At 43.8% G+C, this 15,561-nt stretch overlaps 1 protein-coding gene across 1 annotated transcript; it reads right to left on the bottom strand.

The window, feature by feature from the left end:
* Window positions 1–2,161: 2,161 nt before the first annotated feature.
* On the bottom strand, window positions 2,162–15,139 carry ALKAL1 (ALK and LTK ligand 1). Its single transcript, XM_070802161.1, has 5 exons — window positions 14,638–15,139; window positions 8,274–8,327; window positions 6,713–6,793; window positions 5,423–5,498; window positions 2,162–2,657 (listed from the first exon to the last, which is right to left on the bottom strand). Exons 1-5 carry the CDS (start codon window positions 14,795–14,797, stop codon window positions 2,639–2,641), a joined length of 390 nt encoding a protein of 129 aa, XP_070658262.1. The 5' UTR covers window positions 14,798–15,139; the 3' UTR covers window positions 2,162–2,638.
* Window positions 15,140–15,561: the final 422 nt, after the last annotated feature.

Consider the following 15,561-nt stretch of genomic DNA (forward strand, 5'->3'; position numbering starts at 1 on the left):
CCCCATGTTCTGGAGTAACCATGGTCACCCTCTTGTCTTGCTGTTTAGACAGTGAGATGACTTCTGAGATGTCATCTGAGATGTGACTTTACTAAATAAACATATTTTACCTCATTCAATCACTCATCTCCCCATGTGAGAAATTTCCCTCTGTGGAAACAAATTTAAAAGACCCTTTATCTCTAATTCCCCTCTGTCAAAGTCAGCACAGTGAGAAAATCATATCAAGTACAGTTGATCCTCAAACAACGTGGGGTTAGGAGTGTTGACCACCCCCCTTGCCCAGTCAAAACTCTGACTATAACCTTCAAGGCCACGGTTCCCCACATCCTTGGGTTCAACCACCTGGGATGGGCCGTGAAGACCGGCAGCGTTCTCTGCTGGAAAGAATCCACTGTAAGTGGATCCACACAGTTCAGAAACATGTTGTTCAAAGATCAATTGTAGTAATATAAATGTCAACTAGAGATACCTTCAGTCAATCTTTGTAGGTTTTGAGTAGACATGTAGCATAGCATGGGCCTCCCAGGGGCTCAGATGGTAAAAAATCCACCTGCAATGCACGAGACCCAGGTTTGATCCCTGGGTTGAGAAGATCCCCTAGAGTAGGAAATGACAATCCACTCCAGTATTCTTGCCTGGAGAATCCCATGGACAGAAGAGCCTGGAGGACTATAGTCCACGGGGTTGCAAAGAGTCGGACATAACTGTGCAATGAACACACACAGACACACACACATATAGCACAGACTATGTTTCTGAGTGAGGCATATTAGTCATCCATGAGGATGTTTAAAATCTAATTTCTTAGTATTCCATCTGAAATTACCTACCTGATTGAAACCATACCAATCATACAGCTTGTTTAGGCTGTTTTCTGTTTCAGCCAACTATGTCTCATTAATAACTTCTCATTTGCCACCATCCAATCGCCTCTTCGCTTGTAAAATATAGAGGACACCAGCTCTATAGAGATTCATGAGTAAAGCTTTCCAGGACTTCCCTGGTGGTCCAGTGGTTAAGAATCTGCCTCCCAATGGAGAGGACACGGGTATGATCCCTCCTAGTTTTTCCTTCAGGAAACTAAGATCCCACATGCTCCAGGGCACCAAAGCCTGTGCGCCACAGTGAAGACCAAAAATAAATCAATAAACTCATCCTTTTTAAAAAAAAGATTTCCAAATGTTTCCAATATTATAATCACTATGTAAATGCAAGGGACTAAAACTCTGGTATTCTTCTCATTCTTCCCTACATGGCATTACAGCAGAATTTCACACACACCAAAGTTTGTTTTGTGTCTTTATTTGTCCATCTTTGCCCAGAGGCCAAAACCAATAAAACTGAAAATGTAGCTTCAAAATATCCTTGCAACCAAAGGGGCCCTCTGCACTTGTGTTTCTGATGGACAAAGACGTGTGTGTGTTTCAGACACAAACAAACGTACGGACAGTTACGGGAGGGACAAAGGAGCTAAAAATGGAAGCAACGGCCAGTCCGGAGCCCCGTCTCCATGACACCAGCACAAACAGGGTAGAAGCCTTAAAAAAGCTGTGACCATACTGCGATGCATTGTTAAGCAAATCATGTTTTGCCTTCTCTGAAAGGATGGGGTTTCCTATCGTCTTATTTAGGTTTCTCATTTTTCCATTATTGTTTTTAAGTGAAATAGATGAATTGTGTCAGGGTATGTTGTTTTCCAAACAAAGCCCCAAGCACAGACACGTTCTTCTCCCCCATGAGGTTCATGCGGACTTTTTATTTAAGGTGGCAATACCATGGGCTTCCCTGGTGGCTCAGCTGGTAAAGAATCTGCCTGCAATGCGGGAGACCTGGATTCGATCTCTGGGTTGGGAAGATCCCCTGGAGAAGGGGAAGGCTACCCACTCAGTATTCTGGCCTGGAGAATTCCATGGACTGTATAGTCCATGGGGTCACAAAGAGTCAGATACAACTGAGTGACTTTCACTTCACTATATGCTCCAAATTCAAAAAAGGTCTCAGGATCCTAGTTATCAGTTCAGAAAATGAATATGAACAATATATATAGAGAGAGTATCATATTTCAATAATATGACCTCTCCTACAAATGCCTTTAATTCAAAGAAAAACAACACAGATTTTTTTCATATTTCAGTTTTAATAAAATTTACAGCTCAAATTAATGCAAATAAAAACAAATTCTGAATAGATGTATTAAATATTATTAAATTATAATTATAAAAGGGGACTTCATACATGATTATTCAACAAGCATGTTATGAAAACTCATACCCAAAATATCATTTCTCTTTGGCATGATCAGACATAATTTACATAATTAAATATATAATTCATACATATATAGAATGTTAGCCATATAATAAAATAACACATATATAGTAAAAATAAAGTATAATAGCATAAATTTTAATATTCTATTTGCAATATATGAATTGAACTTTGCATTCAACATTTTCAAATTTCTGTATACACGAAGATAAACCAGGGAAGATCTTGTCTCACGCTTGGACACAGATCACCAGCTATTTCTGAGAAGTTTCTTATTTCACTCATCTTAATACACCATAAAATTAGAAGTTTCATCTCTTTTTATGTTTAGTATGATCCCAGATACTTTTTTTCTTTCAAATTAGATTTACATTCTTAAGAAATGCCTGTGAGAGGGAAGAAGAAAAAATGTTATTTATGACCAGGTTTTTATCCTACTTACACATATGCACAGTTTTAATATAGCTATTTTTTTTTTGCTTAAAGAATCTGTGGACTCTTAATTTATAGTGTAACCCTGAGGGTGTACATTAAAGTGTGTGTGGAGCAGGCGAAGGGTTTATCCGTACTTTTAGAAAGTTCGTTTTTTTATTTATTTTTCAAATTTGTTTCTTGTCCATATTGCACGGCTTGTAGGATCTTGGTTTCCCAACCAGGGATTGAACCAGAGCCCTCGGCACTGAAAGCACTGAGTCCTAACCACTGAACCACCAGGGAATTCCCTAGAAAGTTTAAATGATGACTTCCAACACTGAAGTTTTAATGAGACACCTGCATCAGCCAAAAAATGAACTTGGCATCACCTAAATGACGCAAAAATATTCCTAAAATGTATTCATCTGTAATACTCTAACACTTTGTTAACTCCTTGGAGACAAACCATCAGAGATGACTCCTGCAGAAGACCTCACTAAATCTCCAAACTCTGCAATTTCAAAAGGGCCTGTTTATCAGCTCTGTCCTCTATGAACCTTGTCCAAGGAGAATGTAAGTTTGCATTTAATATTTTAAATTATAATACTTGTTTCTTTGAGAACTTTTCCAGTTATTATGTTGCCTTTTGGACTTTATATAAACTTACTCATAAGAATTATTCATAAGCTCGATTTCTTAACCTAAAAAAGGGCAGCTTTTTAGTTCAGCAATTTTCAATATGCAGAATTGAGTGCCAATTATTATTATTAATTTATCACTGCTTTTAAAATAAGAAAAGCAACAACAGTAGGTCAGAATTGTCTCAGTAAAGGTCACCACAAAACTATCAGATGGAGAAGTAAATTCCCATATAGTTATTTGAGATAGAATAAGTTATGATCAACCTAGACAGCATATTAAAAAGAAGAGACATTACTTTGCCAACAAAGGTCTGTCTAGTCAAGACTATGGTTTTTCCAATAGTCATGTATGGCTGTGAGAGTTGGACTATGAAAAAAGCTGAGTGGCAAAGAATTGATGCTTTTGAACTGTGGTGTTGGAGAAGACCCTTGAGAGTTCCTTGGACTGCAAGGAGATCAAACCAGTCCATCCTAAAGGAGATTAGTCCTGATTGTTCATTTGAAGGACTGATGTTGAAGCTGAAACTCTAATACTTTGGCCACCTGATGTGAAGAGCTGACTCATTTGAAAAGCCCTTGGTGCTGGGAAAGATTGAAGGTAGGAAAAGGGGACAACAGAGGATGAGATGGTTGGATGGCATCACCAACTCAATGGACATGAGTTTCAGGAGTTGGTGATGGACAGGGAGGCCTGGCGTGCTGCAGTCCATGGGGTCACAGAGTCAGACATGACTGAGTGACTGAACAAGTTATACTGGCCAGATTAAGATATTCACTGCTGCTGCTGCTAAGTCGCTTCAGTTGTGTCCAACTCTGTGCGAGCCCACCAGGCTCCCCCGTCCCTGGGATTCTCCAGGCAAGAACACTGGAGTGGGTTGCCATTTCCTTCTCCAATGCAGGAAAGTGAAAAGTGAAAGTGAAGTTGCTCAGTCGTGTCTGACTCTTAGCGACCCCATGGACTGCAGCCTACCAGGCTCCTCCGTCCATGGTATTTTCCAGGCAAGAGTACTGGAGTGGGGTGCCATTGCCTTCTCCGAAGATATTCACAGATACTTCTAGATTACAGGTTCTCCAAGACGCAAAAGCTGAGGAGTCAGTGGCTTTAAAAGGACTTGTCCATGGTCCTGATACACTGACACCACCCCCCGACACACCCCCAAAATGTTGACTTTGTATTACACTGGAAAGAACAACAAAGATTAGAAAGATCTTTGCCCGGAAATGAATACCTTTCAGTCTTTCCCATAGATTCTATGAAAGTGAAAGTCGCTTAGTTGTGTCTGACTCTTTGCGACCCCATGGACTACATAGTCCATGGAATGCTCCAGGCCAGAATACTGCAGTGCGTAGCCATTTCCTTCTCTAAGGAATCTTCCCAACCCAGGGCTCAAACCCAGGTCTCCCTCATTGCAGGCAGATTATTTACCAGCTAAGCCACAAGGGAAGCCCTGGTGGGGCTTCTATAATTGTAAACAAATGTTAGAATTTACATTTGATTTATTTAGGTCATACCAATACTTTATTGCTCTAGAGCTCCAAGGGTAATTTAGCCAGAATGAAAATTCTGACTTACCATTTCACTCTGGCAAAATATATACCAGAGCAAACAATGCCTACATGTTCATCATGTGTTTGATTATTTGCTTTTCCTTCTATTCTTCTAATACTGTGTCTCTTATCTTAACCTGTATTGTATAAATCAAAATTCTAGGGTCCTACTTTTATTATACTGTGTCTACTTTTAAATTATGACTGTATCTATTTTGACCAGTTTTTTTAAAAGGCAGACCATTAAATAGTTTTGTTCATCTCATGTATATTTGCATGTGATATGAAATAACATCAAATTTGAAATATTTTTAAAAATCACTCAGGAACAGTAAGGTTGCCAAAAACTCTGTTTCTATTAATTCAATCATTGTTGAGGACATACTTTTTTTATTAATTTAATACACCATTTAGAAAGTGGAAAATCCACAGATTAAGTTCACTAGGTGGTGCTAAAATCAGCTTCCTGGGGTTTTTTAATTGTTCAAAATTTCTTAAGAAATCAAGCTGTTAAACAGAAAAGGGAAAATTGATAAATACATACTCACACGTAGGTCTTCTCCGTCTGCGAGCACAGAGGACTCACTGCTAGTCTTTTTAACAATCTAGCACATCTTTTGTAATCTAGGAAAAACATTTAAGAGACAATTATGTGTACAGTTACTACAAACGTGGGAAAAGCTGTGTTAAATTATTGTCACCAGTGCTTAGTAATGATAACTATAATTTCATAAGCATCTAATAGAGCAAGGACTTAACTGGATTTTCTCACTAATTCTCCTACTGATGTAAGCAGCTGGATGCTATTGCTGTCTTCACTGTAGAGATGAGAAAACAGCCTGAAAATGTTAAGAATCTCATAGCTAGGATTCAGCTTCATTCCAAAGCCCAAAGTTTCTCCACCAGGCTGAGCTACCACTTAATCATTCTGCCTAGATGTCAACAGGACTCATCCTCCCTAGTCATCAAACACAAGCATTTTTGAAAAACTTACAACAACTCTGACTCAACATCCTGGGTAAAATTAAATATCCCTCAAGATGAACAATTTAGTTTAAGAAAAAACTACAAAATGTTTAAAGTTCATTGTCTTTGAAAAGTAAGTTTAGACTGAGAAAGGAATTTAAAAACAGGCAACGAGTTACCATACTTAATCACGATTTAGATAAAGGAGAGCATTTAAATATTATGTTTAGAATTGCTACTCAGTTCAGTAACTTAAGTATCAAAAAAAAATTCATTAGACAACCTTTAAAATACATGCTACCATTATTCAGGAAAAAATCTATTACTTGTTATATAAATGATGTGATATGAAACTATTTTTTTAAAAACTTATGAGGAAATTTTTACTTATACTTTATGGTCATTTTTTTTTTCATTTATATGAGACTGCCTTATTTGTGCCAAGGAATTTTTTAAATGATAAAATGTTTAAATCCTGACAAATACCGTGGTCCTTAAGGAAATCTTGCTCTTTTCAGATTTGTCTGAAATAGTCCCAATTAGAATGTGGTTTCATTCCTTTACAGTGTCAACAGCACATACACACTCACACATTAAGTGTGAGTACCATCAATATTATAAACAGCACGTCTTACAATATTTAGTCTATTATTTCCCACTCACAGACAGTTGAAGTTTAAGATTACATGCATCTACAGTTGGATAAAGTTTTTTGGGGGGCTGTGCCAGGTCTTAGTTGGGGCAGGATCTAGTTTCCCGACAAGGGATTGAACCCCAGACCCCTTGCACTGGGAGCACGGGGTCTTAGCCACTTGGACTAAGGAAGTCCCAAAGAATTTTTTAAAAGAACGAAAACGACCCGAGCTACTTACAAGCTGGCGTCGAGCAGTCCCTGGTGTTGTGATACAGCCTGTGGAAGTGTTTGCTGCACTCAGCTGAAAACGTGACTGGCCCTATCGGACAGGAAAAGAACGGTTATGGTACACGTTGGTGTGTTTTCCAAACAACTCCCTAGCACTTTCTGCATAGTGATGATATCCCTGGTTTACATCTTCCCATGCCCTTAAAAGACCTTGCCTAAGAGCACATCTTCCCCCGACCCAGACTCTGGAGGAGGCAATGAGGTGTGTCTGTAAAAAACAATCAAAATTCACTTCACAGTCTCAACAACTCACATAAGAGAACCTTCAATTTCAGAAAAACTCTTCAGAATAATTAAGAGACAAAAGCTCTAGATAGGAGAGGGAAAAAATCTGCAGAGAGCAAATTAAGAGGACGTGAAGAATGAAAAAACAAATATCTCTGGTTTCTACTTTATGCTCTTCAGTTTTGTATTTAACAGGAATGAAGTTTCTATGCAGGGACATTTATTCCACTTTCTACTTAGATTGATTTGTGTCTTATAAGCGACAAGGACTACTGTAAAGTGGACAGGGTATTGAGACTTCCCTTATCTTTCCCCACAAACCAAGATAGTCCACACCAAAATTCATCCCTATGTCTGAAGTCTGCTTTTATGGAAGTGGTAGAAGGAGAGCCCAGAGTGTCGACAGAGAAAGTTGCTCAGTTGTGTCCAACTCTTTGTGACCCCATGGATTGTAGCCCACCAGGCTCCTCTGTCCATAGGATTCTCCAGGCAAGAACACTGGAGTGGGTTGCCATTTCCTTCTCTAGTGGATCTTCCTGACCCAGGGATGGAACTCGTATCTCCTGCACTGGCAGGCAGGTTCTTCACCACTAGGAGAAGACTAGGAATGGAGTGAAGGTGGGGTGCACAGTTCACAATGATTAGGTGACTTGCTAGAATGTGGGGCACAGGATAACTGTAATGATTCACCAAGTTGCATGAAGAGCCCAGGAGTGCCGTGGGAGGGAAGCCACATGTACTGACCAGGTGACAATGGGCCATCAGGAAGTCTGCTCTGCCCTGAGCGAAACACCTCCACTGTGCTGCTGGCCGGGCAACATGGCTACACCCCCAGTGTATCACGGAGAGCTCGTCACATGACTCCACCCACCGATCCAGCCATACTCTGCCCCTGGCCACACACACTCTTGCCTAAATGGCCCGGGGCCTGTCCCAGATCACACCACGTATTCAAAGGATTCCTTCTGACCAGAATGCCTCTCTGGTAAGGGAAAATTCTACTCATCCTTAAAGCCCACCTTACACGTTGTGTCCCCGATAGCTGTTCCTCGTAGTCTTTGGCAAAACCATCCACTTCCTGTGTCTCCCTAAACTCTGCTTACACTTCTATCACTCACCCAGATCTGGTTTATATCACATTAATACTAGGTAATGGGATTTGTCCACCTTCCTGAACCAACTGTGAGCCTCTCACAGACATTTATCTTCAAATCCTCACTGCTTCATGAAGTAATCAGCATACAGTCTTTTTATTTAATTGAACCACTGATAAAGTTCATGCTTACCTGTGAAATGCTTGATGAATTTGTCTTTTAAGTTCAAATCTCTTGGGAATATTTCTGAAAATAAAAAAAGAAAAACTTTAAAATTTCTCGAATGTGTCTTCTTCATTAAAAATAACATTAGAACCACTAATTCAAAAGAATAATTTAGTAATTTTAAATATTTGAAAATAGTGATTTAAAATTTTAAATATTATGTAATATTTAACAATGCAAAATATTGATTATATTTTTTAAAGTAAAAAAAAATTAGGTGAAATTTTAATACATCGTTTAACCTGCTGCTGCTGCTGTTGCTGCTAAATCACTTCAGTCGTGTCTGACTCTGTGCGACCTCCTAGATGGAAGCCCACCAGGCTCCCCCGTCCCTGGGATTCTCCAGGCAAGAACACTGGAGTGGGTTGCCATTTCGTTCTCCAATGCATGAAAGTGAAAAGTGAAAGGAAGTCTCACTCTGTCATGTCTGACTCTTAGCGACCCCATGGACTTCAGCCTACCAGGCTCCATCGTCCATGGGATTTTCCAGGCAAGAGTACTGGAGTGGGGTGCCATTGCCTTCTCCATCGTTTAACCTAGTAAGTCCATAATATAATCCTTTCAATGTGTAATCAATGTTTCCCAGGGGGCACTAGTGGTAAAGAACCCATGCCAATGCAGGAGATGTAAGAGATGCCGGTTCAATCCCTGGGTCAGGAGGATCCTCTGGAGAAGGGAATGGCATCCCACCCCAGTATTCTTGACTGGAGAATCGCATGGACAGAGGAACCTGGAGGGCTACAGTCCATGGGGTCAAAAAGAGTCATACATGACTGAAGTGACTCAGCATGCATGCACGAAAGAAGGTGGTCTATGTTTTTTATACTAAATTTTCAAAATCTGAGGTGTATTTACCACTCACAGCACATGTCAGTTTGGACCAACCACCCTGCAAGTGTTCAGCGGTCATAAGTACCCAGTGGCTACCATGCTGGACAGTGCAAAGATAGAATGTATCCTTCATTCCTCTGGTAGCTAATGACAATGGTATAAGAGATTCCATGTACAGATGGATTAACAATAAAAAGATCCCTAGGTAATGCATGAAAATTATCCTGGAGCAACTTGAATAACCTCTCATCTCATTCATCCAATTTATGAAAATTTCTAGTTTTTATTTAACCAAAACAGTTACCATCTGCCACCCTCATCAATTTTAAGTTTACAATAATATATTTTTAAAGGAACAGATTTGCATATTATGTATATAATGTTGGCAAGTTTATCTCTTGTTCCTGCTTCTTATTTAAAAATGAGCAGAGATCATGTGAAATAATAAAAAATCATAACACAGAACAACTAGAAAATAACAAAAAATGTGTTTTAGTGATTGCTTTTACCTGCATATAACTTAATATCTTACCAAAAAGATAATTTGCTCTGCCATGATCAATTCCATACAAAGCCATGTTGGTGGATCCTTGGTACTTTCTGAGGTACTGAAGGGTGTTACTGTGTGCTTCAATCCACCATTTTTATGAACTTGAACTGAAATATTTGTTATATAGTTCCTTGAGTTACCATTTCCTTTAAAGAGATGACATGCTTATTCTGCTAAGTCACTTCAGTCCTGTCCTATTCTTTGAGACGCTATGGACTGTACCCACCAGGCTCCTCTGTCCATGGGATTCTCCAGGCAAGAATACTGGAGTGGGTTGCCATGCCCTCCTCCAGGGGATCTTCCTGGACCAGGGATAGAACCCCCGTCTCTTATGTCTCCAGCATCGGTGAACAGTTTCTTTACCACTAGTGCCACCTGGGAAACCCCAAGTTTCTTCTCTTTCCCAATATATTGGGTTGGCCAAAAAGTTCATTTGGGGTTTCCCATACTAGCCAATGGAAAACCCCGAATGAACTTTTTGGCCAATTCAATATTAAAACAATTATACTTTCAAAAATAAGAACTAGATTTATTACATCAGGGCTGAAAGAATCACTGAGGGAAAATATAAGTATTTAAAACAATTCATATGTAGTAGTAGCTCAGTTCCATGGATCTCTGGGAGTTGGTAAGAAATACAGGATTTCAGGCCCAGATCTAAGAGTCACTTTAACAAGAACTCTTAGGAGAGTCATTTGCATGTTTGAGAGCTGTACTCTAGATCTCCCAAAAAAGACATAAAACGTCTTGAATCCTCAGCACTGAGTTCCTTCATAATCAATACGATATAATATTACTAACTAATGCATTTGTCGTTTGTGCTTAGTAGAAGACAAGAGACAGAATTCTTTCCAGTAAAAATCTGCCATCATTGGAGGGAGGGGTTGTTGATGGTGTTTTGAATTTTTATCACTTCCTTACATTCAGGTACAAACAGATGCTCCAAGCTCATCCCGAGTCATCTCCTGTCCTGTGTTAGCATCAGTCATTTCTCCGAGGAGCCCCAGTTCCTCTTACAGAGCATGGTATCAGAACCAAAGTCTGGACACCGGGTGATGTACTTGCTGCTACTGGGACGTGGCTGCTCCCAGGCCCTCACAGCTGACAGTCCAAGGACACATGTGTGTCATATGTGTGGGTGCCCTGATTTTTAATACTTTGTTTCTTCAGTTGCTCAGTAGTGTCCTAATCTTTGTGATCCCATGGACTGCAGCCCACCAGGCTTCCCTGTCCTTCACTATCTCCAGAAGTTTGCTCACACTCATATCCATTGAGTGGTTGATGCCATCCAACCATCTCATCCTAGTGTCTTTTATACAGTGGTTTTTAATATACCTAGTGTTCAAATTATTTAAAATTGTACCACAATACTTAATGGATGGAATCCCAGCTGAGCTATTTCAAATCCTAAAAGATGATGCTGTGAAAAGGCTCAATATGCCAGCAAATTTGAAAAATTCAGCAGTGGACACAGGACTGGAAAAGGTCAGTTTTCATTCCAATCCCAAAGAAAGGCAATGCCAAAGATATTCAAACTCATGCACAATTGCACTCATCTCACACCCTAGCAAAGTAATGCTCAAGATTCTCTAAGCTATGCTTCAACAGTATGTGAACCGAGAACTTCCAGATGTTCAAGCTGGATTTAGAAAAGGCAGAGGAACCAGATATCAAATTGCCAACATCCACTGGATCATAGAAAAAGCAAGAGAATTTCAGAAAAACATCTAATTCTGCTTCATTGACTACAGCCTTTGACTGTGTGGATCACAACAAACTGTAGAAAATTCTTCAAGAGATGGGAATACCAGACCACCTTACCTGCTTCCTGAGAAACCTGCATGCAGGTCAAGAAGCAGCAGTTAGAACTGGACATGGAACAACACACTGGTTCCAAATTGGAAAAGGAGTATGTCAAGGCTGTATATTGTCACCTTGCTTGTTTACCTTATATGCTGAGTACATCATGCAAAAAGCCGGAATGGGCGAAGCCCAAGTCAGAATCAAGATTGCCAGGAGAAATATCAATAACCTCAGATATGCAGATGACACCACCCTTATGGCAGAAAGTGAAGAGGAACTAAAGAGCCTCTTGATGAAAGTGAAAGGGGAGAATGAATAAGCTGGCTTAAAACTCAGCATTCAAAAAACGAAGATCATGGCATCGGGTCCCATCACTTCATGGCAAACAGATGGGGAAACAATGGAAACAGTGACAGACTTTATTTCTGTGGGCTCCAAAATCACTGCAGATGGTGGCTGCAGCCATGAAATTAAAAGATGCTTGCTCTTTGGAAGAAAAGCTATGATAAACCTAGACAGCATATTAAAAAGCAGAGACGTTACTTTGCTGATAAAGGTCCATATAGTCTAAGCTATGGTTTTTCCAGTAGTCATGTATGGATATGCGAGTTAGAGCATAAAGAAAGCTGAGTGCCAAAGAATTGATGCTTTTTAACTGTGGTGTTGGAGAAGACTCTTAAGAGTCCCTTGGACTGCAAGGAGATCAAACCAGTCCATCCTAAAGGAAATCAGTCCTGGGTGTTCATTGGAAGGACTGATGCTGAAGCTGAAGCTCCAGGATTCTGGCCACCTGATGCAAAGAACTGACTCATTGGAAAAGACCCTGATCCTGGGAAAGATTGAAGGCAGGAGGAGAAGGGGATGACAGAGGATGAGATGGTTGGATGGCATCACCGACTCGATGGACATGAGTTTGAGTAAGCTCTGGGAGTTGGTGATGGACAGGGAAGCCTGGCATGCTGCAATCCATGGGATCAAAAAGAGTCAGACATGACTGAGCGACTTAACTGAACTGAACTTGATAGAATACGTTTTTGGAATGTACAGCATCTGTAATATTTCACTGATGATACTGCAAAGAATTTAGGATTCAGATTTGTTTTGTCTTAACAAAGAAATAGATGCAAAGACATCACAGAGGAAAAGGGCCTGTGAGAGGAGGTGAATTCTGACAGTCAGAGGCAAGAGAAGTGTGTTCCTGGGGCTGGTGGCAAGGCAGAGGCAGCAGCTGCCAATCTGTGAGGAGCAGGACCAACCCATGCAACCTGAATCCTGTGAGAACCCCAGAAAGGAAGAGAGGGCAGGTCACAGGGGACTTAATGTCCTGCCATCAAGAGAAGTTAGGACTTCCCTGGAAAACCCAGAGAAACCGCTGCTTATCTGTGACAGGAGGAAATAGTCTGGTGCTACAAAGAATATTCATTTGTAATTGTTCATAAATGGCCTTTACATCCCTGCTGTAAGCCTCATGCCAGCAAGGTTTTATACTAAAAAAAAAAGTAGTAACACAAATCTGGTTCCATCAGTCTGCAGAAGAATGTACTGTCACCTCTTGAAAAGGCAAAGCCTTTCTATCAAAACTCTCAAAAAGCCCCTCATACTTCTGTTTCCCGTGTGTGTGCATGTATGCATGCATACTAAGTCGCTTCAGTCGTGTCCGACTCTTATACGACCCTATGGCCTGTAGCCCACCAGGCTCCTCTCTCCATGGGATTCTCCAGGCAAGAACACTGGAGTGGGTTGCCATGCCCTCCTCCAGGGGATCTTCCTGACCCAGGGATCGAACCTTTGTCTCTTATGTCTCCTGCCTTGGCAGGTGGGCTCTTTACCACTAGCGCCACCTGTTACACATTGCACACCAATTCCTTCTCCCAAGTTCCTCCAAACTCCCTCTAGTCCCACATCTGCCCACTTTCTCAGTCAGCCAACCCTGTCTTTATTTCAGTAGAGGATACCCCAGTGCTCCCCTTCTCCTGCAGAATTCTGGGCATGATGCTTTGCTCCATTCTGCTGGTGTGATGGTGGAACAGTGGAGAAGCCAGGATGCCAGTAATGAAAGCCCACCGTCTATTCTGAGGCCCCAGCAGGGGGCACTCCTGGCGCTAGGCAGACAGCCTGTCTTGAACCAGGGTGACTGATGGGCAGGACAAGACAAAGGCAGGACCAGACTGCTGAGACATTCGGGGTGGACAAGTCTAACACGAGTTCCTTCAGCACGAGAACCAATCATGTTGGTTCGTTGTGTTCCCACACCCATCAAAGTACGTCCGGTGTGTGCTGAGCGGCTAAATGACAGCAAGACTGCCGCCCTGTGCTCCGACCTCTCAGGGGGTACAACCCCCAGGGGCGCCTCTGCTCCCAGCCTAGGCGGGCATCTCCACGTGCGCACAGGCTCCAGAGACACCTCTGAGGGGCTTCCTCTTCCTCCCCAACCCCCCACCTACCCCCTCACTCCCACACACCCCCGCCTTCCTGCCCTGCGCGCGCCCTGCACCCCAGCGCCCGGTCAGTCCTCCTAGTCTCAGGCTTCTCACGTCTCCTGCTCTTTCACCCGCCATCCTCTCCACCTCGGTGTCCCCCGACGTTGGCTGCTACTTCTCCTTCCCCATCCACCCCTTCTACTCCATCACTCGTTGGGCAACTAAGTGGTCAGGATCCTGAGCGCCCAGAGCTGATTCGGGAGCCGTGGGCAGCGTGGGAGCGGGGAGGGGGACTCAGCTAAGCATCCCCAACCAGCCCCCTCGCCAGCTCCAAGGGGCTCAGAAGAGCGTCGGGGCTCCAGACGCCGGTGATCTGACTTTATTCCCAAACTCGGAGAGACCGGCACGAGGCACTGCGAGGTGCTGACCTGTCCTCCGGCCTCTGCCTCTGGGACGCAAAGGCAGGTCCTCGGGCTGCGAGCCCGCACCCCCAAGGCCTCCCACACCGGGAAGGGCAGCTTCGGGCTGGTTCTTCTGCCAGATGTGTTTCTGGTCACTAAAGTCTCGGCTGCGGTACATCTAATAATCTCATGACCTCCTTCCCTGAGCGCCAGGTACCGGCAGCGACGCCTATTCTCCGAGGTGCACTATCAGGCTGCCCCAACCCAGCGCCGCTCGGGGCCGTCGGAGCCCCCCCGCCCCAGGCTCGGCGCGCGGGGCTACTCACCTGCGCTTCGAGAGGCCGCGGGGAGGGACGGCTTCGGCTCCTCGCCCGCGACGTGCGCGCCCCTGCTGCCCCCGGGCCTCCCCTGCGTCCCTCGCAGGGCCAGGACGAGCGCCAGCAGGAGCAGCGCCGGCACCGGGGCGCCTGGCCTCGCCGGTCGCATGGGCGCGCGGGAGCGGCCGGAGAGCAGGCGGGTGCCGGGCGGAGGGTCCGCTCCCAGAGGACAGACGGCGGGCGACACCTGCGCGCCTCGGGGAGGGACGCAGGGCGCGGACGCAGGACGAGGACTCGGGGCTGCCGAGGGGAACAGGGCAAGTCCCAGAGCGCGGATGCTCACGGGTACGCGCAGCCTCTCCGACGACCCAGCCTTGGCTCTGCGGGTGTCCGGGCTCCCTGCGCAAGGCCCACTCTGTCTACCGCCGCGTCCAGCCCACCCGGCTCGGGACAACCGGCAACTTCCCGGTCTGGACCGCGGAGAGTAGCGCGGGAGCGGCGCGCGGCGGCAGAGACGCGGCTCCCAGTCTGAAAGGTGTGGGTCCCCGGAGCTTGAGCCCCGCCCCCAGCCCCGCCCCCAGCCCGGAGCCCCGCCCGCTCCCCCGACCTGGGCCTGGGTTGTGAGAGGGTGGAGGACAGCGGCTCCTTCCCGCCCACCGCAGACCCGGGCCCTCGGCCCAGCATGGTACCCCTTGCCGCCACCTAACCGTGCGCTCGGGAGCGCAGTCCGCCGGGGTGGTCTCCTTAAGACAAAGACCTCCTTTCCAGCCTCTGGTGGATGCCCACGAGAGAGAATGAGATTAAGTCCAGCTGTTTTTATTAAAATAAAATGGGCATCTCTCATCAAGGCGTGTCCCGTGAATTATAGAGGTTCTAGACATTTCATTAGCCCTCTTTATTGCTTTATATTATGTATGTTAAAAAGTTTTGAAA

The sequence above is a fragment of the Bos indicus genome, chromosome 14 (genome assembly GCF_029378745.1).
Source record: "Bos indicus isolate NIAB-ARS_2022 breed Sahiwal x Tharparkar chromosome 14, NIAB-ARS_B.indTharparkar_mat_pri_1.0, whole genome shotgun sequence".
Taxonomy (NCBI): domain Eukaryota; kingdom Metazoa; phylum Chordata; class Mammalia; order Artiodactyla; family Bovidae; genus Bos; species Bos indicus.

Coding starts and splice junctions, on each gene's coding strand:
- ALKAL1 (XM_070802161.1), bottom strand. CDS start 14,797: ATGCGACCGGCGAGGCCAGGCGCCCCGGTGCCGGCGCTGCTCCTGCTG. Junction 8,328..14,637: donor CGCGGCCTCTCGAAGCGCAG/GTGAGTAGCCCC, acceptor TTTTATTTTCAG/AAATATTCCCAAGAGATTTG. Junction 6,794..8,273: donor ATTCATCAAGCATTTCACAG/GTAAGCATGAAC, acceptor CCTGTCCGATAG/GGCCAGTCACGTTTTCAGCT.